Genomic DNA, 23,249 nt, shown 5'->3' with positions numbered 1-23,249 from the left:
GTTTTCCCTCGTCCAGACTTTTCACCAACATGTCATCTACATAGACTTCTACATTTCGTCCAATCTGAGGACGGAACATGTGGTTGACCAGTCGTTGGTATGTTGCTCCAGTGTTTTTCAAGCCAAAGGGCATTACTTCATAACAGAATAAGCCTTGACTAGTAACAAATGATGTCTTCTCCTGGTCGGCCTCATCCATCCTTATTTGGTTGTATCCTGAGAAAGCGTCCATAAAACTAAGTAATTTGTGGCCTGTTGTAGAATCCACCAGTTGATCTATGCGCGGCAATGGATAGCTGTCCTTAGGGCAAGCCTTGTTTAGATCGGTAAAATCTACACACATCCTCCACTTGCCGTTCGCCTTTTTTACCATTACTACATTGGCCAACCAATCTGGATAGTACACTTCTCATATAAACTTCGCCGCCATCAACTTCTGAACTTCGTCTTTAATAGCATTATCTCTTTCAGGGGCAAACACCCTTTTCTTTGGTCGCACTGGCTTGGAGGAAGGACATACGTTTAGGCGGTGGGTGATGACACTAGGATCTATACTCGGCATATCCTCATGACTCCAAGCAAATACATCAGTGTTTTTCTTCAAAAACTGGACGAGGTCCTTCTTAATCTTCTTTTCTAGATTTGCTCCAACCCTAGTACACCTCTCAGGGTTATTTTCATCCAAGGAAATATCTTCCAATGCTTCGGTGGGCTCTGCTATAATTCTCTTTTCTTCAATAGTCATGATTTGAACTTGTTCATCCATGGCCAACATGGCCAGGTAACATTCTCTTGCTGCTAGTTGGTCTCCTTGTACCTGTCCTACTTCGTGTTCTGTTGGAAACTTGACTGATAGGTGGTAGGTAGATGTAACAGCCTTCCAACTATTTAAAGTTGGCCTTCTAATTATGGCGTTGTAAGAGGATGAACAATCTACCACAAGGAAGTTCACATCCTTGGTGATTTGTCGTAGGTATGCCCCCACTACCACTGATAATGAAATAGTACCCAGAGGCTGTACCTTCATTTCACCAAAACCTACTAGGGGGGAGTTCACTGGACGGAGCTAGTCTCGTCCTAACCTTATCTGCTGAAAAGCTAGATAATATAAAATGTCTGTCGAGCTTCTGTTATCCATTAGCACTCTTCTGGTTGTGTAGCCAGCAATAAGCAAGGTGATGACGATAGCATCATCATGAGGGTGATGAATTCTCTCAACGTCTTCGTCCTTGAAAGTGATTGCTTGTTCGTCCGTGGACCTTGCCCTTGGTGATCGTCCAGAAATTTGGACGCTCTGCACCACCTTCAAGTATGCTTTATTGGACTTGGACGACTGGCCTGTCGAATTTCCCCCTATGATGACTCTTATTTCTCCGAGCGGTGGTCGCGATGATTCTTCCATCTTCCCTTTCAATTTCTCGTCCTTGTGGTCTCGTCCAAGAAAATTCCTCAACTTCCCTTACCTTATGAGATTTTCAATCTGCTGCTTTAAATCAAAACACTCATTTGTATCATGCCCATGATCCCTATGGAAGTGACAATACTTATTCCTATTGTGATTATTTGGATCTCCCTTCATATTCTCCGGCCACTTCAAGGAAGGATCATCCTTGATTTGCATAAGGACCTAGTCAAGTGGCATGTTCAAAGGGGTATATTGTTGATTCCATGCTGAAGAGTCTGGCTTCTTATTATCTCGGTTTTTCCTTTCTTCCGTCCATCCCTTCTTTGGACGAGAGTCTTGCTCGGAGTGACGATTGGGGTATGCTTCTATTCTCTTAGATCTCTTCCTCTTCTTAGCAATGATCGCGTCTTTTGCATTCATAAAATTTTGGGCCGAATGGACGAGTTCGGCCATGGACTGAGGCTTTTTTCATAGAGTTTATGTATGAATAAGTTTGAATTCACCCCATTATGGAAGGCCGCCAATAAAAGCTTGTCATCTACCTCGTCCACGCTCAGGGCTTCTCTGTTGAAACGAGTGATGAATGACCGCAGACTTTCATTCTCTCCTCGCTCTATGGTCAACAAGCTGGATGAGGAGCGCTTGTGTCTTTGTCCCCCAATGAAATTATTAACAAACAACTTGCTCAACTATTCGAAAGAACTTACGGAATTCGGGGGTATTTTGCTAAACCAGACTCGTGCCGAACCTTTAAGGGAGGTAGGGAAGGCTCTACACATGATTTCGTCAGGGACCCCTTGAAGGTGTATTGTTGTCTTGAAAGTAGCAATGTGATCAAACGGGTCACGCATTCCATCATACAAATCCAGAGAAGGCAACTTGAACTTCGATGGTAGGGGGTGACCGTTGATGGAAGCCGTAAAGGGGGAATCAGTTCTGTGGACCAAATCTTCTATAGGATTCGCCGTTCTCATGTTCTCTTTCATTTCTTCCATAACTTTCTTCATTTGGTCCATCTCCTCTTTCAAGTGTGGTACCGTTCATGAAGTGGTGCCTCTTAATTGATTTCCAATTTCAGTATTTTCTCTATCATCATGACTCTGTGTTTGTCACCCTCCTTCACGTTCTGCACGTGTTTGCCTTCTCAGATTAATCTCCATTCTTAACTCTTGGTTTTGGCGAGTCAACTCCGCCATTGCAGCCACCATAGATTGCACATGTTGGACAGATGACGTCTGCATGACCGATGTAGATTGGCGATCGCGAAGGGGGTTGCTTGAAGCGTCTTTGCTTCCCTGATGGCCTGGGCTAGTAGCCCTCGATCTGGTCCAAACCATCCAACCTTTTGTCACTGAAAAGAAAACTGCAAAACAATCTACTTTCCCACAGACGGCGCCAACTGATGGTTCCTTGGAAATCAGTAGGTTCAAGGTCTCAGGCGCTGATGATCTTAGGGCTTGATCCTGAAAACAAATACTAAGTCAGAGGAGACTGATGGGGATCAGCCAAAAGTCCTCCGATGATAAAGTCAGTGGATTTGTAATTCACTGTGAAAAGGAAATAATTTCTGAGAAAAATGTCTGAATGAATCCTTACCTTCTCATCGATGAATGCTTATATAGCATACGTGAAACGGTTATCTGTTTAATAACCGTTCCTATTGTCGAGGAGTCTGGAGGATTTGGAGATAACTTCCATAATCGCTATAGAAGTTACCTTATTTGGATTTGTGTTCCGTAATGGTTAATGGAGAACTTGGCACATAGTAGTTCAACTCGTCCCTTGTGCTTGGTGGAGATCAAAATCGTCCATAGTCCGACATGTTCAACCCAATGAACTCGTCCATCCTTTATTAAGGACGGACGAGGCTATTAGGGATGACTTCCTCGTGCATTCAGTTTTTCCTAATTTCGTGTAGAGCTCGTCCATCCGAACGATTCTAAGGATGGACAAGCTTTTCATGGGACCTCGTCTGTCTTTGGACGGACGAGGTCATCAAGGACGCTTGGGACGATCACTTCATGTGCTTGGTTCACCCTTGTCGGTTTTTCATTGAATGAGTCATATGGACGAGTTCAGGAGTTGGTGTTTTTTTTAACACTATCATCATTTATTGTTAACTTAAAGTAAGGAAAAATTTAAGTAAATTGTTCATGAGACTCATCTGAGGAGTGCTGACAGTCATAATAAGAAGATTATGGGTATGTTTGGGATCTGTTTATTTTACTGAAACTAAAAACTTTTTACTGAAAGTACAGTAGATAAAGGTAAATGTTAGTTGAAATAGTACAGTGGACCTATGAATAGTACTAAAAAGTGCAGTGAAACTCATAAATAATAACAAAAATAAACTAAATAGTAAAATAAGTTAGCAAAAAATAAACTAGTCAAACAAACACTATGTTTACATTAAATTTTATATAGCTGTTAGGATTTATAACAATTCTTTTTTAACAGTATGATGAGTCTATCCTTGTGGGCCGGTTGTGTTACTTCCTGTGTCTCCAAGTAAGATGCCTAGGAATCAAAAAATTCCCTCCCAAATTATCCGATTATTAAAAAAGAAAAAGGAAAAAACCTAAAGTTACTGACTTGCCGTGTGGAAAAGGAATTGTGGAAAGGTTACCGACTTGCCGTGTGTAAAAGGAATTGTGGAAAAGTTGGAAAAGGAATTGTGGAAAGGTTACCGACTTGTGGAAAGGTTACCGACTTGCCGTGTGTAAAAGGAATTGTGGAAAAGTTGGAAAAGGAATTGTGGACGTGTGTAAAAGGAAAGGAATTGTGGAAAAGTTGTAAAAGGAATTGTGGAAAGGTTACCGACTTGCCGTGTGTAAAAGGAATTGTGGAAAAGTTGTAAAAGGAATTGTGGAAAAGTTACCGACTTGCCGTGTGGAAGAACTTTGGCTTACCGTGTGGGAAATTATATATATATATATTTTTAGAAAGAAAAACCTTTATTTATTATTATGTTGACCGTTAAAAACGAAAAGGGTGATCAACCATTGGAAAAAGGCATACAGAGTGGGAAAAGGGAAAAAGATGGTTTGTATTATTTATTTATGCATGCATGACTAACGTAATAGGCGGGGGTTCTTTCACTCACTGGAGTCATCATCATTTACTTGACCACTGACCAGACCAATCTATCTAAGATTAAAGTTGGTTCAAACTTGAAAAAGCCCGAGTAATTTTAGGAATATATAAAAATGTATAATTTTGTACCATAATTTATCACGTTACAAGTTGTCGGTGGTGGAAATGTGTCTCCACATGATCCACCATCACATATCCGCCAATCTTATCTTGCAATGTGGCAAGTTGTGTTATAAAGTTATATATTTTTATATGTCCATAGCATTACTCAAAAAAACTCCATTGAAAAAAGAAAAATACTAGTATTTGTCATGTGATTAGTTGTGACAAACTTAAGCAATACCAAATATATACTAATATAGCACTTTAGTTCCAAGCCATGGATACTTGAACTCTGTAATGCACTCTTCCTCTTCATTAGCATCACCTCAAATTTGGATATACCTGAAATCCGAAACTTTATCTGCATCATTCTAAAACACCGACTACATGTATGTTTCAAGTTTCAAAAAAAAAAAAAAAAAAAAAGTGAACTCAGTATAGCATACAACATCAGTTTAAATATATAAACCTCTATGAAATCTAAGCCCAAGTACTAAAACCTCTCGATTCAATAAATTTGAACCTTTCCGCTTTTCTACCCTAATAATCACAGAAGCAACCCATTAAAGCCACAAAATTTGAAAAACAAAATTAAAAGATATTTTCATAATTTGAAAACTATACCTCATTATAATTGTGGGATATAGAAATTTAATATGGTAATAATGCCACGTGTCATATTCGAGACCAAGGAGGCTGATGCAGTTCCGAGGGGACCATACCCTTGGACAGTAAGACTGGAGAGGCGAGCCTTGGTCATGTCAATGGCACATCACTACAGGAGATCACAATGTAGAGGAAGAGTTCCAGAGAGGAGGTTAGTCCTGACATGTCTGAAGGGATGGTAGCTGTCACCACATTTAATGCACCCTACCAAACCCCCTAGCTGCATTTATGTGGAGAAGACTCCTGAATAGTGCTGTCTTGGTTGCCACAACTCATAAAAGATTTGGGAAGGTGTCTGAAGGGACAAGCACTTGAGTAGTGGCTTGAATAATCAACAAATGGAGGGTCAAGATCAGCTGAAAGAGACTATATAATGTAAGAGATCATCTTGGGAGGAAGGGAGGGTCCGAAAGAGAGAAAAATATTGTAGCAAATTGTTCTTGAGATCAATCTAATATAAGTATCTGTCCTCGGATCTTCGCCGAGGACTAGTGTTCTTCATTGTTCCTTATCTTTTTCTTCTTCTTCAACTGTGCTAGGTTATTTGATTCAAGTTCCCTCCTCCACAAATTCATTGTATTATGTCAACTCATTCTTGGCACTTACAGTACTATTTCTTCTCAGAGTTAGATTGCTTCAAGGATTTGCTTTTCCACCAACAAATCTAGAAAAGAAAAGAAAAATAAAAACCTAGTAATGATACTTAAATCCAAGAGAGAGTTAAATACACTTAAATTGTAATCAAGTTAGAAAAATGAAACTACAGATTTGGAATTGAAATCAATCAATGATACATAAATCCAAGAGAGAGTTAAATACACTTAAATTGTCCTTGTTATCAGAAGAATTTATAAGTTTATCTCTCCAAAATAATAAAGAAGAATTTATAGATTTATCCCTTTGCAATAACTATAAAAGTGATATAGAGAAAAAATTGGGACGATGATAAATATTTCTTTCTTAAAGGAGCAGTAATTTTATGTGGCTAAGGTGAATTCAAATATAAAACACATATATTGAATTCTAATGGATTGTGAGGTGAACATTTTTTTTTTTTTTAATAACGTGTATTTGAAACTGGTGTAGTGGGAGTAGTGGGTTCTATTTTATGTATTGTCCCTAAGTTTTATTCATGCTTAAACGCAAGATGTAGGTATTTTTGAACCACATAAAATAATAAAGAGTCTAATATGAATGGCTGGATTAGATGTCAGCTCAGCCTCCTAAGAAACAGAATTGTTTAGAAGAGATTAAGAATAAGATAAAGGAAAAACGGGTATATTTATATTACCTGAAGATCTAATACAAGCGAATAGGTTATTTATACATTGTAACAATATGATCAATCATATATATATATATATATATAGTAATTAATCATACAAAGGCATTTGCCTTAATTCAACAACCAAAAAAAAAAAAATATAAAACAGCCTAATGCTGATGAGTGAAAGCCCCCACTGTTTAGTTTAAGGAAAAAGAAAAAGTAGAAAAAGCAATACGAATTATATGATTCCTGCAACGTGCAAAAAGCGAAAAAGTAGTCTCCTCCGAGTGGAAAATGGTTCCATACCATGTGTGGATTCAAACAAGAACTTTCACCTACCGTGTTAAAAAAAAAAAAAAAAAAAAAAAAAAAAAAAACCTTAAACAGTGACTTCTATGTTCGATCGTGGAAACAGCAAGGTCATCCTTGACCTGACCATTCCAATCTAAAGTTAGTTCACACTTCAGTGATATATATTCATCGTTAATGCATGGCTCTCGCTTCATAAAAATCCACAAGACTCATCATTAGCATTGTCACTATCTAACTACTCCATGATGATTAAATATTATAATCATACTGTCGTTGTATTTCTTCTTTTGTCCTTGGGGATATTCGAACTGGGTTCATGCACTGAAAATCAGAGTCAGACTAATGATAATGTGACAGTGAAATGCATCCAAAGTGAAAGAGAAGCACTTGTCAGCTTCAAGGCAGGCGTAAATGATATTCCAGGTAAGCTTTCTTCATGGGACGGTGAAGATTGCTGCCAATGGAAAGGCGTAGAGTGCGACAACGAATCAGGTTATGTTATCAAGCTCAACCTTAGCAACCCAGCTGGACGCCGCAGGCACTATGAGTATGACGGAAGTGATGATAATTTACCATATACCGTTCCTACTACCAGAAGTCCTACTTTCGGAAGGGGTATTCATCCTGCTGCTCCTCCCAATCCTTCTACCCACATTCCCATGGAGGGGTTGTCACGGCAAAGTAAGACAACTTCTTCTTTAATTCACTTTAAATATTTAAATTACAGTGTTTAGCCAAAAAAAAAAAAAAATTGGAGTGACTTTAAAGGAATTTGAATTCCTGAATTTTTTGGCGCGCTAACTAGAGAACTTGATGTATCTAATCTCTCTTATATTTGCATCTTTTTCAGGTGAGGTTTATGTTAAAGCATCTTCTTCAGGGGATGTTAATGCATCTTTTTCAGGGGAGATTAGTCCTTATCTCGGCAATTTGTCCAGCCTGACGCATCTTGACCTTGAAGGAAACTACAATTTGTCTACCAAAAATTTGAATTGGGTCTCAAGTCTCTCTTCTTTAGAGTACCTTTATTTGGGGGGAGTGAAGATCAATCATACCAAAGCAGATTGGCTGCATGCAATTGACATGCTTCCTTCCCTTCTGGAGTTGAGTTTATGTTCATGTCAGCTTGAACACCTTCCATCTTCCCTGAATTTCTTCAGTTTCACCTCTCTTCAAGTCCTTGATTTATCATACAACTCATTTAAAACCTCCATTCCTCCGTGGCTGTTTAATCTTACGAGTCTAACAAAACTTGATTTGACTTTTAGCAATCAAGGAGGAAAAAACCTTGATTCATTTGGGAGACTAGGAAGCTTGAAATACCTCTATCTTGGTGGTAACCATTTTTATGGTTCAATTCCAGCTTCTATTGGCAATTTGTCATCCTTGAAGGAGTTGGACCTCTCATATAATGAGATGAATGGAACCATTCCAGAAAATTTTGGGCAACTCTCAAAGCTAGTCAATTTGTATCTCCTAGAAAATTCTTGGGAAGGTAATATAACAGAAGCCCAATTGATGAATCTCACAAATCTAGAACGGTTTATGCTAACAACAAATAAAAATCAGTCTCTAGTTTTCAATGTGATATGGCTGGCGTCCTCAATTCAGCCTCAAATCTCTTCATCTAGAAAGCTGTCTCATTGGCCCCAAATTTCCTAAATGGCTTCAAGTTCAAAGTGAGCTTACCTTCGTCATCCTAAAAAACGTTGGAATCAAAGGCACTATACCCGAGGAATGGTTCTCTATGATATCTTTCAACCTCACCTACTTGGATCTATCCAACAATCAGATAAAAAGGAGCTTGCCGCACCAATTAGTATTTCCGAATGTGACTAAGCTATTTCTGCAAAGCAATTTGTTTTCAGGCCCTATCCCATCAAATATTAGTGATCTAATGCCAAGCTTGCAATATTTAGATCTTTCAGAGAACCTCCTCCATGGTAAAATTCCTTTGTCCATATCAAAAATAAAACATCTTAATATTCTTGTCCTCAGGAGAAATAATCTTTCAGGGGAGCTCCCTCATCATTGGAACGAGTCACAAATGAGCTTGCGCGTTGTGGATATTTCATACAACAACATATGTGGAAAAATTCCGAGCTCAATGGGTTTCTTAGGAAACCTTTCTATATTAGTGTTGAGCAACAACAATCTTAGTGGAGAAATTCCTTCTTCCTTGCAAAGTTGTTCTATTGTGAGCATGGATTTTGGGGGGAATTGTCTCTCGGGGAATCTTCCGTCATGGATAGAATCAGACATCTTCATGCTACGCCTACGATCAAATCTATTCAATGGAACCATCCCTCAAAAATGGTGCAATCTTCATAACCTTCGCATCCTAGATCTCGCACAAAATAATCTCCTTGGGGGCATTCCAGATTGTTTCAACAATTTTAATGCTATGGTTGATCACAACACCTTTGGGTACAAGCCTGTTGAGAACTATACAGAGAAAGCATACATAGTGACAAAAGGAAGAGAGTATGAATATGATCGCACTCTCCAATTTGTTACTTGCATTGATCTATCAGGGAATAGTTTAACAGGAGGAATTCCTATTCAAATAACAAGTCTCACAAGATTGGGTACGCTAAACTTGTCAATGAATCATCTAAATGGAAGCATTCCCAAGAACATAGGAAACATGCGGTGGTTGGAAACACTTGATCTCTCAAAAAATGGACTTTTTGGACCTATTCCTGGAAGCATGTCTTCTTTGACATCCTTAGTACACTTGAACCTATCTTTTAACAACTTGACAGGAAGAATCCCATCTGGTAATCAACTCCAAACACTAAATGATGTAACCATGTACAAGGGAAACCCTTTGTTGTGTGGGTCTCCTCTTCCGACCAAGTGCCCAGGAGATGAAACATCTGATGGCCCAAGTATTACCGGTGTTGATGACAAACAAGGTGGAGATGATTATGAAAGGATATGGTTCTATACTAGCATTGGACTTGGGTTTGTTGTAGGATTTTGGAGTGTTTGTGGCACCCTAATATTGAAGAAGACATGGAGGCACTATTACTTTCGTTTATGTGATGACATCAAAGATAGGATAGCATTAGTAATTGCATTGAGAGTATTTCATTTGAAAAAGAAATTTTGGCTGGAAAAAAATTGAAGTTTGTAGATTGGAAAGCTGGTTTAGTTCTACATTTGAGGTATGCATGTGTTTTGTGAAATCTTAAGTTAAATATTTTTTACCTTGGTTTTTTTGTTTGAGTTTTAGGTTGCTATACATGTGTTTTCCTTTGTAGTTGGCCTATTTAATGATTTGCCTATGTTCTTTTTCATTTTGATTTCTAAGTTTACATTTATGAATTTTAGGGTTTTGATTCATTTGAAATTTATCTTGGATAAGATGTAGAAGATTATTTTAATTTTTGTTCAATTCAATCTTTGTTTGCATCTTTTGCATTTTGGTTGTGTAGGTAATATGTTTGATAACTTAGTTCGTCAACTTCTATTTCATAAACGATTACTTGTCCAATTTCTTTTGGGTATGTATCAGTATCTCAATGGGTCAAGTGCATAGGAGTACTAAATTTGACATGTGTTTGCATCTCAATAGGTCTTAAAAAACAATTTTTAGGCATACTCTTATATTTTATGTGAAATTTACACTTTTACCCCTTAAATAAAATGTTGCTAGTTGCTAAATAAACAGAGCAAGGCTTTTATTCTCTGTCAACATAGAGAAACCTGAGTAATTAATGGACAAGGAAAAAAAATCAAGTGGTCAAAGGAAGTAATTCTGATCCAAAAGGTCATGAAAAAGAGAAAGAAAGTCTTATTTTGTTGAGTTCGTTGATTGAAAAGAATATGGAGAAAGACTGAAAGAGGAACTTAATATTTTGTATAAGTTCATGCATGTATGATGCATGAGGCGTCATTAAAATTTACCATTCTTCAGACACAACTGTTTGGATATTTGAATTTGGATTTGGATTAAAATTTGAATTTTAAAGTGATGGATTTGAAATGCCTAAATTTCAAATCTAAATATTGAAACATATCTTATGAATTTCTAAAAATCTATGGACTTAGAAGTTATTTCAAATTTAATGATGGATTTGTCAAATCCAAATCTATGTGCCCAAATCCAGCCATCCAATCAAACACAAAGTTATTATCCATGTATGTTGGATCGAAAAAGTACCGTGCATGGTTTCAATCTTCAATGGATTAGATTGTGCCACATAGTCATTACATTGACGTATCCATTGGGGAAAGTTGACCCGCATGGTTCTTTTGGAATAGTTTCTTAGTTTTCACATACTTAATTGGCATGAGCTGATTTTGAGTTTTGACTAGAGTTTATGAGGGTCTTTTCTATACGTTTCTTGTGTTAATATATTGATAGTCTCATCAAGGCAATTGTTTTACTCAATTGATACTTTTATCTTCACATTTTTATTTTGGTAGGAAGAAGCATAAAAATAACCACAGTTATATGCATTACTTTGACATTTTATTCTTTTGCCATTTAGTTATATCTAAAATTGAGAAAGAGGATTTGTGCTTTGTTAGCATTGAAAATCCCAAAACATTTATCCTTTATTAGGTCAAAGTCATTGGTTACATAAAATATTAAATAGAATACACTCTTTGTCAATAAAGTATCTTAGACACCACAAACCTCGACAAATAAACTCCTAAAAAGAATCTCCTAGCCTTATTTAAAATTCGAACTCTATGGCATTGTAGCTGGCATCTATATTCCACATCTTTGAATAACTCTTCCTATTGCAAGCGCTTTTGTCTCACTTGCACGTGATGAGCCGATTGCCATTATTGTTCAATTTAGGACTATCATATTAAACTTACCGTAAATCCGTGTGTTGCATGTAATAATATTATATTTTTATTTATTATAATAAAAAAGATAAATATAATATAGGGAAAATCATAAATCATAAATATATATTTGAATAATCATATTTTTATGTATTATAGGAACAATCATAAATCATAACTATAAATTTTTCGTACCAAAATGACAACAATACAATTTTTCTTAGAAATTCAAAAGGCACATTAATGAAAATATTCATTTTTTAATAAAATTTATTTATAACATTTTGTGAATCATTAAAAAGAATATAAAATTTGGAAATTATTCTTTTAGTTTTAAACAAACTTTATCAACCCTATTTTTTTTGCCCTACAACCCAAAACACCAAAAAAATGTAATTAAAAAAATCAATAAAACTTAACAATGATTAATTGGACCAATTAGGAAAATAGTTTATTGTTGATAATCTATTAAGGTTTTTTTCTTTGCTGAAATTACAATTTCATCCACCTAAAACATATTATCAAATAAAAAATTATTAGCAAAATCTAAGAATTAAATTTCTATATATGCATTGTTATAAAATAATAATAATAATAATAATAAAAATACAATTGCAAAAGGTAAAATATGTCATCCATCTAATTATTTTTTGTTTGACTAACCTTTGCCTTTCTTTGAATAAATGGTATTATAGAGTACTTCTAATACAACTATTAAGAGTACTTTGTCCACCTCAAAGGATTAAAAAGAAAAAAAATAGTAAAATCTCATAGTTTAACATCTAAATTGATCACTATAAAACATCAAATTCTAACTTGCAAAACAACTAATTTTTAATCCAAATCAAATCAAACCAATTAATGAGATAAAGGAAAAGAATTTGTGATCAGGAATCGGAATACCAAACTACCTTAATATGCATAAAAGTTGATACAAATTTGCCGAAAAGATAAAAAAATGTATGTGACAATTAATTCAACGATAATAAAAAGAACCATTAGTAGAAGAGAAAAAGTGGTCGAAACAATAAAAAAAATCCACCAAAAGAGAAACAAAATTGGAGAAAGAGAGTGAGTATTGGCCTTTTTGTCGTGGACAGATTGGAAGGAATAGGGGAGAGAGCTGGAAATGAAGTAAGAAGAAATTTATAAGAAAATTAAGATGAAACAGGAATGGTAGAAGTGAATAAAAGGTTGAATAAAGTGAAACGGTAGAATTTAAATGATATAAAGGAAAAAAAAAATTTAATCTAAAGGGAATTGAATGAAAATATTTTTAAACATATTTATTGGAGGGGATGAAAGATTGAACTAAGAGACAATGATTGGAGAGGATGAAAGTTGAACAAAGGAAGAATTGAAAAAAAAAAAAAAAAACAAGAAAACAAAAACAAAAAATAAGAAAAGATGTAGTGCGTAAAGAGTTTTATAAAATGTATAGATTTTGTTTTTGGTTTTAAATTTTTCATTATTTAGTTATAAACATCTAAATTAAAGTAGATGAATATGTAAAGGTAAAATTATATGTAATGTTAAAACTGCCCAAGACGAACATGTAAAGTCAATAATCTATTTATATATTTTTTGTAAAAATAAATCAAAATAAAAAATAAATTCTAAATTAAAGTAGATGAATATGTAGAGCCGAAATTATATGTAATGTTAAAATTGTCCGAGATGAATGTGTAAAGTCAATAATCTATTTATATATTTTTTGTAAAAAGAAAAAAAAATTATATGACCAATGACATGACAATGAGATGGCACAACAGGAGATCAGCATTAACAAATGTTTCACTTCAGCTTTTAGATATTAATATATATATATATATATATTTATATATATAGACTTATTTGGTTTTGAATTGGGAAGACCCTATTTTTAAAGGGCTTGGTTTGGAGCTATATTAGATAATCAATTTTTTGATGCGGTAATACTGATGCCACATCACTTAAAAAAAGTCACATTATTATTGCTCCTTTAGACTTGTCAAAAAAAAAAAAAAAAAAAAGTACTCATTTGAAGCTTAAAGTATTAAGGGACCAAAAACACTTGCATGATAAACCTTAAGGGCATATTTTAGCCTAAATTATAATTAAAGTTACTTTTGTACACATAATGAGAGAGAGAGAGAGAGAGAGAGAGAGAGAGAGAGAGAGAGAGAGAGAGAGAGAGAGAGAGAGAGAGAGAGAGAGAGAGAGAGAGAGAGAGAGAGAGAGAGAGAGATTATACTGATTAGTAATTTTGTACGGTAATCTTGTTACTTACATATCTTTGAGGGTAATTCTAACGTATCCCTTTTTATTGGGGGTACGATACCCATTAGTAGCAACTTGCTATACCAGGTTACCAAAACATCACATTTGGTGGTACCATTCTGACATTATGTAGTATCAACATCACATGTGACTGTACTTTTGTCACATTCAGTGGTTCACTTATTTTTTCTCACATTTGATGATTTCACTGTCACATTAGGTAGTACCAACATCACATTTGATTGTACATGTTAGGAACATATTTTATGTAATTGGCTAATCTTTTGACAAAATGCACTTTACTTGTAATTGGGCAGATTTAGGATGGGTTTAAGACTTCAAGAAATATGTTGTTCAAGTCAAGTGTTAAAGCCATGAAGATCTGACCAAGAAACAAGTGAAGAAGAGCTATTCATTAACGCTCAACAGCAATCTCGACAGAAAGACTTTTATCGAGATTTAATGTTGAAGCTCGACAGAAACTCAACACAAGCTGTTTCTGTTTAGACTTACGAAATCAAAAATTCCAGATCTAATTTTTGGCCTATGCTGAAATATTTTTATAGGGTTTCTTTTCTCACAACCCTAGACATATATAAGGCTTATTTTAAAGGCCATCGTGCATGCAGATAATGCCCTAGTTCATCATTCTCTCTAAAGAAGTTACTGCGTCTTTACGCCAAGGGTTTTATAACCAAGGAGCATCCTGATCTTCATTGTTGATGAAGTGAAGAACTTTGCAGCCAACATCTTCCTCAAGTTGGTGGAGTTAGTCACGTACTAGGATTCGTGCATCATTAGTTAATCATGTACTGGAATTCGTGCATTGAACGGAAAGATTGCCACTACAATACAAGTGCAATTGGGTATTGGGGTAAAGGTTCAACTGTAGGTTGGTATTTCAAGATAGGCCAAAGGGTTTGGTAAGATTCCTTGTACTTGTAACCGCTTGTGATTGATAATAGTGGATACTTAGGAGTGGTGACCTTAAAATCACCCGGTGGGGGTTTGCCTCGATGGTTTTCCACATTTGTAAACAAATCACCTGTATCAAATTTATTTTCCGCTGCATTTAGATAATTTGGTGATTTGTTTGTGCTGCCAAGCAATTGCATGAAATTTGACCTAATTAATTAATTTGGGTAATTAATTAATTAATTGCAAAGGATCAATTCATTTTTGCCCTATCAGTACATTTCTCATATTCGATGGTATTTTAATTTTTTCCTCACATTTGACAATTCTATTGTCACATTGGGTAGTACCAATATCACATGTAACTATACTTTTATCACATTCGGTAGTTCATTTATTTATTTTTCTTACATTTGATAGTTCTATTGTCACATTGAGTAGTACTAACATCACATTTAACAGTACCTTTCTCACATTCGGTGATTCTCTTCTTCTTCTTTTTTCTTTTTTTTTTCTCACATTTGATGGTTTCACTATCACCTTATGTAGTACCAACATCACATTTAATTGTACATTTCTCACATTCGGTGGTACTTTAAGTGAGTGTTTGGATCCGCATTTGCGTTTCCACGTTCACGTTTTTAGCCTTTTTTTTTTCCCAGCGCGTATGAACAGTAAAATCACATGGATTCATTGTGCAGGAGACAAAGTGCACTGTTCATGGGTCCCACGACACTATTCACCCATTTAAAAATTATTTTGCTACTGTGCTTTTAGTTTTCAGTTTCAGCAAAAATAAGTTGTATTCAAATGGACCCTAAGTTTTTCCTCACATTTGACAATTTTATTGTTACATTGGGCAGTACAAACATCACATGTGACTGTACTTTTGTTATATTCGATGATTCTCTTATTTTATTTCTCACATTTGATGGTTCCACTGTCACATTAGGTAGTACCAACATCACATTTGATTGTACCTTTCTCACATTTGGTGGTACTTTAATTTTTTCCTCACATTTGACAGTTCTATTGTCATATTGGGCAATACCAACATCACATGTGACCATACTTTTGTCACATTCAATGGTTTTTTTTTTTTTTTTTTTTTACTTACATTTGAGAGTTTCATCGTCACATTCAGTTGTATGAACATTACATATGGGCGTAGCCAACCCAACCCAACCAACCCCACCGAATTACCTAATAATCGATGAATATATATAACAAAAATACTCATAAAATCTCTAAATTTTTTGAAATACCCTTAAATATACTAAAATTACCAAAATGCATTATAACACTTAAAAATTACCAAAATAACCCCAAAACTCTAAAAAATTATTGGGATATCCTTAAAACCTAAAAAATGACTGAAATGACCCTAAAATCTAAAAAATGACTGAAATACTCTCTAAACCTAAAAAATAATTGAAATACCCTTAGATACTAAAAAATTACCTAAATGACAATGAAACCTAGAAAATGACTGAAATAATCTTGTAACTTAAAAAGTGACAACAATGCCCTTAGAACCTAAAAATGGCCGTAATGCATCTTAAACCTAAAAAATGACCGAAATACCCATAGAACCTTAAAAATTACCGAAATGACCTTGAAACCTTAAAATTTTTTGAAATACCCTTGAAACCTATAAAATGACCAAAATAGCTCATAAAACTTGAAAATGACCAAAATACCCTTGAACCCCCCCTCCCCCCCAACAATTACTGGAATATCCTTAGAACCTAAAAAATGATCAAAATACCCTTAGAACCTAAAAAATGACCGAATGACCATAAAACCTAGGGTAAAATATCATTTTCGCCCCTAAACTTTCATAAAAGTTCATTTTTCATCCATAAACTTTTAAAAGTTTGCTTTTCATCCCTAAACTTTGCAAAATGTTCTACTTTTTGTCCTTCCGTTTCTATCTATTAATTTATGTTCAGAGTGGACTAACGGAGTACTTACGTGGCATTGACTTGAACAAAATCATTTTACTTTAAATAATACTATGGCTCACAATGATCTGCACACATGGAAACTGTGTGCACCCCAAACGAGTTTAAAAGGTCTGTCTCGTTCTTGGGCTCACAATATATTTGTAATGTGGGTTTTGGATTTCCTACCCTGGGTGATTCTAACCTGGAGATCGAGCAAGATCTCTCCAATATTTGTATCATTTTCCTCTCACTTTTTACAACTATTATTCTTGGTTCTCAACTTTCTTCCCAAACTTTCAACAACAATCATTTTCCTTTCCTTAACTTCCTATATTCATAGCCCAAAATTGGTGGAAAAATCATGATTACTCTTATGGCTAGTGGGAATGGAGGTCCAATATTGTTATCACTAAGTGTATGTTTAGTTGGGAGTGGGGTGTGGTGAGAATGGCATTGGAATTGGTTCCTAGTTCAAAAAGGGGGGTGATGTTCGGTGGTGGAATTTCTCAAGGAGTTGCTAGGCATCCGGGATATGGCCTACCCGAGCAGACACACGCGTCAGAGTTGGGACGCGCTGGACAGTTTCCCTGCCATGAATTAATGAGCATATATTTCAACGATCGGCCCAACGGGTTCTAGGCCAAACATGAGGCCATAGGATCTGCACCCCTGGCCCTAGTGGGCCTCAAACCCAGTTTCTAACATGGGTGTCAGGAACCGTGGGTCATACTATAGAGCTGGGGTCTAAGGCCTAAATGGCTCTAGAAGCTCGGTGCCGTACATTAGCCCCCCCTTGATTCGTGCTCGGTGCCCGGTGGCGAATCAAGGAGTCCAAGAGACAGAAGTGATCTGGGAAGTTCAATCAATAGGCACTAGGCGGTTGAGAGATTAATTAATGTGCCCTCAAAAGATGCATTGTATCTAACGGTTGGCTCAGCCGTCATTATTACCTGGTGGTTCACGAACCGAGATGGTGCGCGTGTGGCGGTTGTGATGGGATTCATAGAGTTTCCTGCTCTTCATTTATTAAATGGTATTTATTCCATCCCTTTTGGCCCCTATAAATAGTCCATTCTGAATCACTCTCCCATTTTTGCATTCTTTGCTCACTAAACTTCCTCCCTGCCGTGCATACCTTTCTGTGCGTTCACCCTCCAGCCCAGAGTACCTTTCTTTTTAGAGCCCAAAGTAAGTTTCTCTATCTTTCTCTTTTGTTTTAGTCTCTTCCTTCAATTCTAGAGCTTAGGATGGGTTTTGCTCACCTTTTAAATACTAGGGCGTCCCTAGCCAGTTTTAGGCAGACATTCAACATCCCTAAGGATGTGAATGTGGCATACTGCCATGAGAGCGAGATTGCTCTTTACAGACGCTCCGGGTTAAGTACCGCCTTCTTCCCCTTGATGGTAATTTTGGAGGGTAGGGTTAGGTTTCCAGTGAGCCCACTCCTACCTAATACCCTTAGGTTTTACGGTTTGAGCCCTGAGCAGCTTCCTCCCAATTTTTACCGGGTAGTTAGTTGTGTTGATAGGTTGAACCAAATATATGGTTTGTAGTTGAACCACCATGATAAAAATTTCATGTACAGCCTGTGCGAAAACAAAAACACCAATTATTATTTAAAAGATAGGAACTACCAGGTACAGTTAATTTCATGCTTGTCCGATTCAAACAGAAACTCAGCTAGGGAGTTTGTTTGGGTGAGTGGCAATTGGTTTGCCGATGAGCTCCCCTGCCCACTCTCGCCACGCGAAGTTGGTTCGTATTGCCTACCCATTCATCCCATTTTCCTTTTTTGTTTACTTACACTTGTTTTATCTACCCGGGCACTAATTTACTGTGTTCTTTTGTTGCAGACAGCAAAGAATTCGTTCTGGACCTCAGAGTTGTGCACGTAAGGGACTTGAATTTCATCCTGAGGTATGAGATATTTGTCCACACTGACGGGCAGCTCCAGGCATCGCATCTAATATTCGACTGCAACCCTGTATACAGGACTTGGCAACGCTTCAGTCAAGACCTATTGCTAGACAGCCCTTTGTTGTCTTACATAGATGCGCGGCACGCAAACTTCCTCCCCCCTTAGTTGACCTCTGGTGAAGCTCGGGACATCGGTCCACGCTATACAACTGCAGACGATCTTGCCCCAATCAGAGACTAATCTGCCAAGCGTGTCTCCCAAAGACGCCAGGCACACGTTCCTGTTGAAGAACTAGCAAACCCTACCCCGCCAGCCGAGCAAGAAGCAGTTGACGTTGAACCGGACGCCGAGATGGTGACAAGGCAAAAAATGACGGTCAGCCGATTCTTGCCCAGCACTTATCCTCCCGCCGAGTCCCAACAGCCCCATGGCAAGGGCCGAACTCTCCCTCAATAGCACCTTGACGATCAACCGCCCCAGGCTCTTGGCGATCCCCCCTTCAAGACCCCAACTCGGCCATCCAGCGGGATCACAATCCAGGAGCCGGTGGCCGAATCTCAGTCTACGACTCAAGCCGGTGCGAATGTGGCATCTTCCTCCCAGCTCGTAATCCCTTGGCAGCCTACCTTCAAGTTTGGTGCAGGGCTTCTGCTAGCTACGGCCAGTGCAATAATATGGGATAAGGGCGAAGGGGGAAGGGTAGCCCAGAGCCTAGTGCACAGCTTGCTGCTGGTTGAGGATGTTCGCTTTTTCTCTGAGGGGACGAGGATTCATTGGTACGGTGGCTACAGTGGCACACCATGGCGATGATTTCTCTATCCTTCCTTTTTGTTTATTTAAATACATGAATCATTCTTCTATCTTCACACTTGTTTTTTTGTTACCAGTCCGCGCAGATGACTTACATTCTCGGTGAGAGACTGAAAGAGCTCATCGAGGATGCTGAGCGGGAAAAAGCTTTGAAGGACGTGGCCAATGCCAACGTGAAGGAGAAGGGCAAGGCTGCCGAGGTTGCGGTGAAAAAAGCTCAATCCTCAGAGAAGGCCCGGTTACTGGCGAAGAAGAAAATAGCCAAGGTGGAGGGTCGGCTGGAGGGCATCGAGCTTAAATTAGCAGAGGTGGATAGTCTCAACTTGGCCCAGGCCGATTAGATAGCCGACCTCAAAGCGGCCCTTGAAGCCTATGATAACAAATGGTACGACAAGGGTTTTGCAAATGTCGAGAAGTTTGTGGAGCCTGTTGTCCACCAAGCGCGACTTCACAGGTTTGGGAAGGGTTGGCTGGCGGCCCTCCAGGTGATGGGAGTGGCCGAGGATTCCCTTTTGAGAGACCCCGGCCAAATCCTATACCTAGCCCCTCCGCCCCCCTCCTAGAGTTAGGCCGATGTTGCGGACGAGGAAGAAACCACCACCATGAGGGAGTTGGTCCAAGCGATTGATGCCCACGTTGATCCCGAGGTTTCCAGCACCCTCCATGCTACAGATGATGAACAATCCCAACAGCTACGGACCGAGGACATTCCCAATTAGCCAGTTGGTGAAGCAACCCGACCCCTGCTTGCCGACCCAACCGTTTAATGTTTGCTATCAACTAGTTGCTTTATCTATGTTTTTACTTTACGTTCTCTTTTTATGGTTTGCCTATGGTCAACGGGATGTGGTGATTGAACAATGGCTTTAATTTCCTTTCCATTTATTTTCGTACTTATTTTCCTATGGTCACCGGGCTGTGGTGACCCAACAATGGTTTTATTTTATGCACTTTTGTTTGCATTAACAACTTTGTTTCTTGGTTGTGGATATCAAGTACCGTGTATGGTTGTCTTAAGGTAGTTTAGGCTTTGTTTGCGCACATCCGGGTACCACCTTTAGCGATTTAGGATGGGCCCATAATAATTCTCGGATGTGAAGCCTTTTGCTGCTAGAAGTTTTACTAGGACGCCGTTGGGGATACTTAGCACGAGGCCCTCACCTATCCGGTGATGAGGACTGAGCTCAGGACAGGCCTATAGAGAATTTTAGACCAAGGTTTCTTCCTGTCCGGGGACAGGTTTCTGTACTTTGAAATTTTATGATTAAGGTTTCCACTTGTCTGGTGATAGGGACTGAACCGGGGACAGGTTTCTATCCTTAGAAATTTTTTATTAAGGTTTCCACCTGTTCGGTGATAGGTATCGAACCGGGGACAGGTTTCTATACTTAGAAAATTTCTTTGATTAAGGTTTTCACCTGTCCGGTGATAGGTATCAAACTGGGGACAGTTTTCTGTCCTTTGAAAATTTCTTTGATTAAGGTTTCCACCTGTCCGATGATAGGTATCGAACTGGGGACAGGTTTCTGTCCTTAGAAAATTTCTTTGATTAAGGTTTCCACCTGTCCGGTTAAAGGTATGAAGCCGGGGACAGGTTTCTGTCCTTAGAAATTTTTTTGATTATGGTTTCCACCTGTCCGGTGATAGGTATCAAACCGGGGACAAGTTTCTGTCCTTAGAAAATTTCTTTGATTAAGGTTTTCACCTGTCTGGTGATAGGTATCAAACCAGGGACATGTTTTTGTCCTTTGAAAATTTCTTTGATTAAGGTTTCCACCTGTCCGATGATAGATATCGAACTAGGGACAGGTTTCTATCCTTAGAAAATTTCTTTGATTAAGGTTTTCACCTGTTCGGTGATAGGTATCAAATCGGGGACAGGTTTCTGTCCTTAGAAAATTTCTTTGATTAAGGTTTCCACCTGTCTGGTTAAAGGTATGGAGCCGGGGACAGGTTTCTGTCCTTAGAAATTTCTTTGATTAAGGTTTCCACTTGTCCGATAAAAGGTATCGAACCAGGGACAAGTTTCTGTCCTTAGAAAAATTTCTTTGATTAAGGTTTTCATTGTCCGGTGATAGGTATCGAACCGGGGACAGGTTTTTGTCCTTAGAAAAATTTCTTTGATTAAGGTTTCCACTTGTCCGGTGATAGGTATTGAATTGGGGACAGGTTTTTGTCCTTAGAAAAATTTCTTTAATTAAGGTTTCCACCTGTCTGGTGAAAGGTATCGAACCGGGGACACGTTTCTATCCTTAGCGTAAAACATGTTGCCTCAGTTTCCTTGACTTTTCCCTTACCCCTTGGCTGGTGCTAAAAGATCAATAATAAAATTTAAACGCACCTGCAATAATAAACATCATCATAATATTACTTTATAAAGCATATATACAACGTTTCATTCAATTTACACCTTTGTGTTTAACTGATTAGTGGTAGAACTTCTTCAAGTTGTAGACATTCCATGGCCGGGGAAGTGGACTTTCATCTAGATCCTCTAAGTAATAAGCTCCTGCTCCTACGATAGCAGTTACCTTGTAAGGCCCTTCCCAGGTAGGGGCCAGTTTCCCAGTGTTCGTATCTTGCATGTTTCTAATTGCTTCCCGTAGCACTAGATCTCCAGCACTAAATTCCCTTGTCCTTACGCATCGGTTTTAGCGCTGGGCGAGTTTCTGCTGATACTCGGCTAGCTGAATGGTTGCCGCTTCTCGATATTCTTCTAACAAATCCAAACGCTCCACCATTAACCCATCGTTCCAGGCCGGAGTAAATTCTTCGACCCGTGTACTACATAGGCTCACCTCTGCTGGTATCACAGCTACTGCCTCGTATGTCAAGGAGAACGGGGTCTTTCCTGTTGATCTCCTGGGAGTCGTTCGGTACGCCCATAGAACGCTGGGTAGCTCCTCGGTCCACCTTCCCTTTGCATCGTCCAACCTTTTCTTCAATCCATTTACAATCGCCTTGTTAGTGGCTTTAGCTTGTCCATTGCTTTGAGGATACGCCGGGGTGGAGTACCTGTTCCTGATGCTGAGATCACTACAAAACTCGCGAAAGGCCTTGCTGTCGAACTGCAATCTGTTATTTGATATAAGGGAGTCCGACACCCTAAATCTTGTGATGATGTTCTTCCACACAAACTTTTTAACATCTACGTCCCTAATATTGGCTAGCGCCTCTGCCTTCGCCCATTTGGTGAAGTAGTCGACAGCTAGTAACACAAACCCCCTGTTGCCCGTGGCCTGGGGAAAAGGGCCAAGAATATCTAGCCCCAACTGTGCAAAAGGCTAAGCACTGTGGACCGGGTTTAGATGGCCTGCCGGTTGATGGATCAGGGGGGCATGCTTCTGGCATTGTTCACATTTCCGCATATATTCGATCGCATCTTTCTGCATTTGAGGCCACTAGAACCCTTGACTCATTGCTCGATGTGCCAAAAAACGTCCCCCTACATGATTTCCACAAACCCCATCATGTAACTCGGCCAAGAGTTTATTAACTTTCTCAAGGTGTAGGCACAAAAGGTATGGACCCCCAAAAGACCTCTGGTAAAGCTTACGGTCTACCAACAACCAATACCGAGCAGCTATTTGGCGAACCCTATTAGCTTCCTTCTCATCATTCAGGACCCGATCCTCGGCTAAGAAATCAATGATTGGGTCCATCCAACATCGTTCAGCTGGTGAAATCACCGCAAAATCAACACCAACCGCTGTATCAATACTCCACTCCTCTACAAGTTCCACCTTAATT

At 38.2% G+C, this 23,249-nt stretch overlaps 2 protein-coding genes and 1 long non-coding RNA gene across 6 annotated transcripts in view; 2 read left to right on the top strand and 1 right to left on the bottom strand.

The window, feature by feature from the left end:
- Positions 1–23,249, top strand: part of LOC126725517 (receptor-like protein EIX2) — a 92,277-nt gene that overhangs the window by 43,476 nt on the left and 25,552 nt on the right. Inside the window, exon 2 of one of the 3 annotated variants that reach the window (XM_050430288.1) lies at positions 7,269–7,337. The exons of 1 other annotated variant lie outside the window; for it this stretch is intronic. In XM_050430288.1, the coding sequence (XP_050286245.1) occupies positions 7,269–7,337 (69 nt within the window). Of the gene's footprint in view, positions 1–7,268; positions 7,338–10,015; positions 10,058–23,249 lie in introns of those variants that run through there. One more of the 3 variants, XM_050430287.1, reaches the window with a different exon arrangement.
- The window catches only part of LOC126725522 (uncharacterized), an 88,368-nt gene that overhangs the window by 42,375 nt on the left and 22,744 nt on the right, over positions 1–23,249 (bottom strand). The window contains exon 2 of the long non-coding RNA XR_007655483.1: positions 8,133–8,246. This is a non-coding gene — a long non-coding RNA (uncharacterized LOC126725522). The remainder of the gene's footprint in view (positions 1–8,132; positions 8,247–23,249) is intronic.
- Positions 1–23,249, top strand: part of LOC126725516 (regulator of telomere elongation helicase 1 homolog) — a 117,708-nt gene that overhangs the window by 77,552 nt on the left and 16,907 nt on the right. The window lies entirely within an intron of this gene.

This window comes from Quercus robur, chromosome 5, assembly GCF_932294415.1.
Source record: "Quercus robur chromosome 5, dhQueRobu3.1, whole genome shotgun sequence".
Lineage (NCBI taxonomy): Eukaryota > Viridiplantae > Streptophyta > Magnoliopsida > Fagales > Fagaceae > Quercus > Quercus robur.
The sequence above is the reverse complement of the archived record's forward strand: the minus strand, read 5'-3'. Positions and strand labels throughout refer to the sequence as shown.